Below are 8956 nucleotides of genomic sequence, written 5' to 3' on the forward strand. Positions count from 1 at the left end.
TCTCAACTAAAAATACAAAAATTAGCCTGACGTGGTAGCGCACACCTATGGTTTCATCTACTCAGAAGGCTGAGGCAGAAGAATCACTTGAACCCGGGAGGCGGAAGTTGCAGTGAGCTGAGATTGGGCCATTGCACTCCAGGCTGGGCAACAAGAGCGAAACGCTGTTTCAAAAAAGAGGAGAAGGAGGAAAAAAGGAGACTTGAATTCCAGTCCCACCTCTGCCATTAATTTTCTTTTTTTTTTTTTTTTTTTAAGATGGGGGTTTCACCGTGATGGCCAGGCTGGTCTTGAACTCCTGATCTCAGGCGATCCACCCACCTCAGCCTCCCAAAGTGCTAGGATTACAAGCATGAGCCACCGCGCCCCGCCGTGCCATTAATTTTCTATGAAATAGGCACTACTGTAACATTTTTTGTACTTTACAAATTAGGGAACTGAGGCACAGCAAGATGAAGTAACTGTCCCAGCATATCAAAGGATGTGGCGAAGACAGGATTGGATTCCAGGCAGGGGGCTTCAGATCTCATTCCAATAATCATAGGGAATGCTTGATGTCATAATTCCATGACTATTTCAGTGGCTTGCATTTTTGTCTCAAGCCACTGAAAGTGTCTCAAGCCCAGGAGTACGGGGGGGGGGGGGGAACACCGTCTGGTCAATATGAGGGTTCAAGGACATAGGGGCACATCAGAGGAACCATCAAGAGATCTGATAACAAGCGACAAGGGAAGCAAGAATCTCTCACTCTCACAATTTCTAAGCCAGCAAGGTGAAGCGGAAGGTGTCAGCGAGTCGTATGCACGCCCTCCTCTCTGGTTGGGTACAGGCGAGCGTGCGGGTCACGCCAAGCGAACGCACGTCTGTGAACTCGGCGGGAGGCGGGGAAAAAGGGCACGCGGTGTGCGCGCAGCGTGCGCAGCAGCCCTTCTGACGCCTGCGCGGGCGGGCAAACGGACGGCTCCGCCCAGCCGCGGGCTCTTTTGCTCCACCCCGCTACCCCCGCCTTAGCGGCGCGCGCTTCCTCACCCTCCCCACCTTTAGCTATACCAACGAGAGGACACTGCCTACATCTAGAGCAGCCCGGCCAGGAGCGAACCCGAGGAAACCCGTGCGCGGCTGCGCTTTCCTGCCCCCAAGCCGTTCTAGACTCGGGTGAGTGGCGGGGCCTCGACCCCCACCCCAAGCACACCCCGACTCCCCCCCATCTCTCTGGGGAAGCCTGAGCCCCAGCCCGCTCCCAGCATGCTCCACGCGGGATGCTAGGGCAGGTGCAGCGGGAGGATTGTCCGCACTGGAGACAGAGACCCTTCTTCCTGGGGGCGCTCTCTTGATCCCTCAAAGGGATCTTGAGGTGACCATCCCTCTCACTTCTCTATTTTGTCTTCCTCCCTCTTCCGTACTTCACCCCAACTACCTTCACCCAAAAAGGTTAATCTAAGAACCACTGGGGTAGTTTCTGCTTCATTTGTGCTCGTGTGCAGTTTTAAGTTTCCCTCTGCACAAAGCACAAAATATCCTATCATATGCATCCCTAGTATTACATTTTTTTGCCTCACTGATGGGGAAAATATCTCCTTAGAATAATTTGTGCAAGTATATTTTTATTTAAAATGTGTAGACTTATTGGGTTTTCATCACAGATTTTGCAGCCAGGAGTAGGATCACCATCAGGAAGAATTCTGGCACATATGCCATAATTGAGCGAAGAGACGTATGTGAATCATATATTGGCCAGAAATAATGAAAACTGCGTGACATGAAATACAAAAATCCTATATAAATTAACTTGCCCAGGCTGGAGTACAGTGGCACAGTCTTGACTCACTGATACAAGTCTTGACTCACTGATACACTCACTGATACTGCCTCCCGGATACAAGCAATTCTCTGCCTTAGCCTTCTGGGTAGCTAGGATTACAGGCGCCTGCCACCATGCCCAGCTAATTCTTGTACTTTTAGTAGAGACGGGGTTTCGCCATGTTGGCCGGGCTGGTCTGGAATTCCAGACCTCCGGTGATCCCCCCACCTCGGCCTCCCAAAGTGTTGGGATTATAGGCATGAGCCACCGCACCCAGCCAATTCTATTATGCAGAGCTTGTTTTCGGTCATGTCTCTTACTTCTTGGAACTGTGTTTATTGACGTCTGTGAGTGACACAGGAAAGCCTTTCTGCCTTTTGCCCCACCCACCGCTCAGAAATTACTTCTGCCGAGCTGTTCCACACCTTGTCCTTCTTGTAGAGGTCAAAATCCCATTTTCTCTAGAAGAAAACCATAGGAATGGTTTCCTTGTAGCAATATGGTGCTGTTGCGTGCAAAACATCAGTGGTCAACAGATCCCACTTTTTTTTCCATTTGTATGAGAACAAGGATATTCAGTAATCCATTTATTAAACTCTAATATGGTAGAAGCACTATGACAATTGTTATTCTGCAATGAAAAAAAACCATTAAACTGATATCGAGAAATGTGGTTTCTAATCCACTTCTACCACTGTCCAGCTGTGTGACTGAGTCAGTTATTTAACCTCTGTGGACTTCCATTTCCCTCTCTGTAAAATGAGAAAAGTGACTGACATTGGGTAGTTTTCTAAGGCTCCTTTCAACTCTAAGAGACAATGGCGAAATCTGAGTAGCTCAATAGATCACTTTTTTGTGGAGATGGAGGGAAGATTGTGGAAATTACACCCTTTACTAGAATAAATGGTTAACGTACAATTGTTTTTCAACAGGTGTATTTAATGCTGGCTTTTAATTTCTTTTATTTATTTATTTTTTCTGAGACAGTCTCGCTCTGATGCCCTGGCTGGAGTGCCATGGTGAGATCACAGCTTACTGCAGCCTCTGCCTCCCGAGTTCAAGAGATTCTTGTGCCTCAGCCTCCAAGTAGCTGGCATTACAGGCACCCACCACTACACCCGGCTAATTTTTTGTATTTTTGGTAGAGACAGGGTTTCACCGTGTTGCCCAGGCTGTTCTCAAACTCCTGAGCTCAAGGGATCCACATGCCTAGGCCTCCGAAAATGCTGAGATAACAGGCATGAGCCACTGCACCCAACTCTTAATTTCTAATTGAAATAAAAGTGTAAACTTGGCCAGGTGTGGTGACTCACGCCTGTAATCCCAGCACTTTGGGAGGCCGAGGAGGGTGGATCACCTAAAGTCAAGAGTTTAAGACCAGCCTGACCAATGTGGTGAAACCCTGTCTCTACTGAAAATACAAAAATTAGCCACTTGTGGTGGCATGCACCTGTAGTCTCAGCTACTTGGAAGGCTGAGACAGGAGAATTGCTTGAACCTGGGAGGTGGAGGTTGCAGTGAGCCAGCATCATGCCACTGCACTCCAGCCTGGATGACAGAGTGAGACTCCCTCTCAAAAAAAAATAAACAAATAAAAAAGTGTAAAATTTTCCCTTTTTACTTCTCCAAAGAAGAATAAAATTTCTTTTGAGGAAATAAAAATGTTTATTAATGGGCTCCAGATATGTCTATCAGTATTCCCTTTTCATCCAAAAAATGTAATTTTTTATTATGGGCTTTTATTGCATCAGTAGTTGGGATACTATCTTGGAAACCATTTAGTTTTAGGAACAAAAGGGTAAATATTACCATATATGGTGTCATTCCCAAGAAACTTGTTTTAGATTTACTCAAAACATTTAAGGACAGCAGCCATCAGTTAAAAGAAAGCACTATGTTGAGAACAGAAATGTCAGAACAATCCCATTGGTGATTTGCCTTTTATAGGTGGTTTTATCTGTTCAATCCAACGTTTTGGTGTAAGAGGCCATTTTATATTTATACACACACACACACACACACATATATATATATATATATATATATATATATATATATATATATATTTTTTTTTTGAGGTGGAGTTTTGCTCTTGTCACCCAGGCTGGAGTGCAGTGGCGTGATCTTGGCTCACTGCAACCTCTGCCTCCGAAGTTCAAGTTATTCTCCTGCCTCAGCCTCCTGAGTAGCTGGGATTATAGGCGTGTGCCACCATGCCCGGCTAATTTTTGTATTTTTAGTAGAGATGGGGTTTCACCATGTTGGTCAGGCTGGTCTCAAACTCCTGACCTTGTGATTTGCCTGTTTTGGTCTCCCAAAGTGCTGGGATTACAGGTGTGAACCACCACACCCGGCCAAAGTCCATTATATTTTTAGAGAAATTTAAATAATGCAAGCTTGTGATGTGACATTATTTAAAGAGAATGGTGGATTGGTAACCTCTGTAACACTGGTTTCAAGGGTTAATTAAATCCCCGTAGATGAAGTACAAAACAAATTCTCCACAGAGGAGTTGTTGCAAAGTTCCAGTTTATACCAAACAGTAATCAGATACCATTGGAAGCTAAAGATCCTGAGAGACTTTAGTATTATATGCAACTAACTTGGTTTCAAGCTTGGGAACCTTTTCTTTAAAAAAAAAAAAAACAAGAGCAAAATTAAGTATATAAGGAATGCGAAATCAAATTTATAGACTAATCCTTTTCTGTTAAGTATTTTAAGAGTCTTTTTCTTCTTTATAGGAAAAATGCTTTCTGAAAGCAGCTCCTTTTTGAAGGGTGTGATGCTTGGAAGCATTTTCTGTGCTTTGATCACTATGCTAGGACACATTAGGATTGGTCATGGAAATAGAATGCACCATCATGAGCATCATCACCTACAAGCTCTTAACAAAGAAGATATCTTGAAAATTTCAGAGGATGAGCGCATGGAGCTCAGTAAGAGCTTTCGAGTATACTGTATTATCCTTGTAAAACCTAAAGATGTGAGTCTTTGGGCTGCAGTAAAAGAGACTTGGACCAAGCACTGTGACAAAGCAGAGTTCTTCAGTTCTGAACATGTTAAAGTGTTTGAGTCAATTAATATGGACACAAATGACATGTGGTTAATGATGAGAAAAGCTTACAAATATGCCTTCGATAAGTATAGAGACCAATACAACTGGTTCTTCCTTGCACGCCCCACTACATTTGCTATCATTGAAAACCTAAAGTATTTTTTGTTAAAAAAGGATCCTTCACAGCCTTTCTATCTAGGCCACACTGTAAAATCTGGAAACCTTGAATATGTGGGAATGGAAGGAGGAATTGTCTTAAGTATAGAATCAATGAAAAGACTTAACAGCCTTCTCAATATCCCTGAAAAGTGTCCTGAACAGGGAGGGATGATTTGGAAGATATCTGAAGATAAGCAGCTAGCAGTTTGCCTGAAATATGCTGGAGTGTATGCAGAAAATGCAGAAGATGCTGATGGAAAAGATGTATTTAATACCAAATCTGTTGGGCTTTCTATTAAAGAGGCAATGACTTATCACCCCAACCAGGTAGTAGAAGGCTGTTGTTCAGATATGGCTGTTACTTTTAATGGACTGACTCCAAACCAGATGCATGTGATGATGTATGGGGTATACCGTCTTAGGGCATTTGGGCATATTTTCAATGATGCATTCGTTTTCTTACCTCCAAATGGTTCTGAAAATGACTGAGAAGTAGTAGAAAAGCATGAATATGATCACTGTGTAGGACATGTGTTGTCATTATTTGTAGTAGTAACAACATGTCTAATACAGCTGTATGTTTCTTTTTCTTTTCTAATTTGGTGGCACTGGTATGATCACATATTAAAGTTAGTACATTTTTAATGGGGGTGGTTTTTTTTCTTTAAAACACATGAACATTGTAAATGTGTTAGAAAAGTTTTAAGAATAATTTGCAAATAAAGGATATATTAATAAATATATTTATGTGATAAATTCTAAATTATGAACATTAGAAATCTGTGTGGCACATATTTTTGCTGATTGGTTAAAAAATTTTAACAGGTCTATGGCATTCTAAGGTATGCAAATGATATCTCTAGTAGTGAATTTGTCATTAAAATAAAACTTTTAGCTGTGTGTTCCCTTTACTTCTTTTTTTCTTTTTTTTTTTTTTTTGAGATGGAGTTTCACTCCATTACCCAGGCTGGAGTGCAATGGCGCGATCTCGGCTCACCACAACCTCCGCCTCTTGGGTTCAGGCAATTCTCCTGCCTCAGCCTCCTGAGTAGCTGGGATTACAGGCACGCATCACCATGCCTAGCTAATTTTTTGTATTTTTAGTAGAGAAGGGGTTTCACCATGTTGACCAGGATGGTCTCGATCTCTTGACCTCGTGGTCCACCCGCCTTGGCCTCCCAAAGTGCTGGGATTACAGGCTTGAGCCACCGTGCCCGGCCGTTCCCTTTACTTCTAATACTGATTTACATTCTAAGCTTCCCCAGGTACCAATGGATTTGTCTTCCCAAAATGTACAACCAAGCAACTAAAGAAATATTAAAGTGAAAGTTGAAAAATATCCCTGAGGAAAAAAAAAAAACTGAAAATTACTTATTGAAGTTGAGTAATTTTCCTGGAAGCTAATTTAGTGTCATTCCTCAGAGCATACACAATTTCAATGTAGCTGTCTGTACTTCAGCATGTACATACTGACATTTGGTGCCTATGAAGAATGTCATGTCATTTAATTTTGTTCTCAGTTAATCAAGCTCCCAGCTGCAATTTGAATAAAAATGTACTCCTGCTAGGTCAATGAGTTCTGTGGAAATCTTTGAAGAACTTGTTTTGGCCATCTGGCATTTTCACTCATCTGAGTTGAATCCATTCCGGATTTTGGTTTTTTGTTTGTTTTTTGAGACAGAGTCTTGCTCTGTTACCCAGGCTGGAGTGCAATGGCGTGATCTTGGCTCACTGCAACTTCTGCCTCCCTGGTTCAAGCAGTTCTCCTGCCTCAGCCTCCCAAGTAGTTGGGATTACAGGCACCCACCACCATGCCTGGCTAATTGTTTGTATTTTTAGTAGAGATGGCATTTCGCCATGTTGCCCAGGCTGTTCTCAAACTCCTGACCTCAGGTGATCCAGCCGCCTCAGCCTCCCAAAGTGCTGGGATTAGAGGCATGAGCCACCACGCCCAATTGGTTCTGGATTTTGTTTCCTTGTTCAAGTTCAGTAATTTTTTTCCCATGTTCATGGCTGTACCATATCTGTTTTCAGTGTGGAAGGCCTAACCTGTCTACTTTGCGTTACCATACCTTTTGCCAAATTTCCATGGCTACCCAGAAACTTAATCCAGTGGTAGATGCAATAGCTCCTGTACTGATAAGTGTATGAAATACTTAGAGCTGACTTGTTCTATAATCTGGCCACCACATGCTGTGAGGCCCCATAGGGTGTTAGAGCATGAGACATTTTAGAGTAACTGGCCTTATGATGGTAATGGTCTCCTACAGCCTTAGCAAACCAGAAAGAAAATTTCCTTAAGATGGCCTTGGGCTTGAAGTTATTGATCCTCAGCGTAGTATGTAAAACTTTGCTTTATTTATCTGATTTTTCTCATGGAGGGTTTAGGTTAAGATGAAGTGTTACTAGCTTTGAAGAATAACAAAACCCCTTTATCAGGCACCCTAATATGTGGTCTCAGATGCAATTACCACAATCAAATTATGTTCAATATGAGTGCAATAATAAACAGTATCTCTCATAGTGTACAATTTATGTCACCTTGCCCCCAACACCAGTATATTTTAAAATTTTCTTTTTCTTTTTTTTTTTTTGAGACAGAGTCTTGTTCTGTTGCAATCTCACTGCAACCTCCGCCTCCTGGGTGCAAGCAATTCTTCCTCCTCAGCCTCCCGAGTAGCTGGGACCACAGACGCGTGCCACCACGCCCAGCTAATTTTTGTATTTCTATTAGAGATGGGGTTTCACCATGTTGGCCAGGATGGTCTCGATCTCTTGACCTCATGATCCGCCCACCTTGGCCTCCCAATGTTCTGGGATTATAGGCATGAGCCACCGCACCTGGCCTAAATTTTTCTATTGCATTTATCATCTTTACTTAGTATATCAAAGTATCATAATAAACATGGCAGAATGCATTGCATTGTTTGTTTTGCTAATGAGTGCTAAGGTAACATTGCCTTATAAACCAAATTGATGATTGAATTTTTTACATGAGTATTTTTTTAATGAAATGTTAGGTGTCTTAAATAATATGCTGTCTCTCTGAACTTATTTGCACCCAGTCTTGTAGATGAAATCTAATCAATAACAGAGAAAATAGTACTACTGAGGTTGTAGTTACAGATTTGATCACCATATATGTCTGTTAGCTTTACATAGAAAAATAACCTACTCAGTAACCAAAAACAAGAACCCTAACCCCACGCTTGATGGGGAGACAGTTGGAAACAATGGAGGTCTAATGGAAATTGGTCAGGATTATGAATATACTCTACAGATAGCTAGTGACTGTCATATTGGATAGCACAGGTCTAAGCAATTCTAGATGTAAGACCCCACTCCTGGCTAAGACGTGAATAAGAGAAAACTTGAGCCCTCCCTCCCTCCCCGGAAAAAAAGAAAAATAAAATAAAAATTTTAAAAATAATAATAAAAGAGAAACTTGAAGTTTCCTCTAAAAGTTGTATTTATTTGGTTGTCTCAAATGCAATGGAAATCACAGCATGACTTTTAGCAGACTCCAGCCCATTGCCTTGTGTGAGTTCAACCACTGGATCTTCCTTCTCAAAAGTAAAACATTGGATCTGGGGCAAAATACCGATTTAGACCCCTTGGCTATTTTCTGGGGGTGGGGGACTGGCGGGGAGTAAGCTAAAAGGTTGCTTGTGTGCCAAACCTGATTCATAATGCCAAGATTTTTCTATAATGCACTTAGACAAACTCAGTTATTGGGTGTTCTTAAAGCAGGGCACACCTGTAATAGAAAAGTTACTGAAAATAGAGTCTAATGATGATATACCACTACTTTCCCTTTCATTTGTTAAGAATATTATATTCTGGCCACTCATGGTGGCTCACTCCTGTAATCCCAGCACTTTGGGAGGCCAAGGCAGGTGGATCACCTGAGGTCAGGAATTCGAGACTAGCCTAGTCAACAT

The 8956-nt window shown here is 42.2% G+C and overlaps 1 protein-coding gene across 1 annotated transcript; it reads left to right on the forward strand.

Annotated features, from left to right (window-relative positions):
- The first annotated feature begins 968 nt into the window (after positions 1-968).
- Positions 969-5926, forward strand: C1GALT1C1 (C1GALT1 specific chaperone 1). The gene is made up of 2 exons (XM_003931095.4): positions 969-1155; positions 4543-5926. The coding sequence occupies exon 2, from the start codon at positions 4548-4550 to the stop codon at positions 5502-5504; it is 957 nt and encodes a 318-aa protein (XP_003931144.1). The 5' UTR covers positions 969-1155; positions 4543-4547; the 3' UTR covers positions 5505-5926.
- The last annotated feature ends 3030 nt before the right edge of the window (positions 5927-8956 follow it).

Source organism: Saimiri boliviensis, chromosome X, assembly GCF_048565385.1.
Source record: "Saimiri boliviensis isolate mSaiBol1 chromosome X, mSaiBol1.pri, whole genome shotgun sequence".
Classification (NCBI taxonomy): Eukaryota; Metazoa; Chordata; class Mammalia; order Primates; family Cebidae; genus Saimiri; species Saimiri boliviensis.

Excerpts from the sequence above, each read along its gene's own strand:
- C1GALT1C1 (XM_003931095.4), top strand. The coding sequence starts at position 4,548 with ATGCTTTCTGAAAGCAGCTCCTTTTTGAAGGGTGTGATGCTTGGAAGC.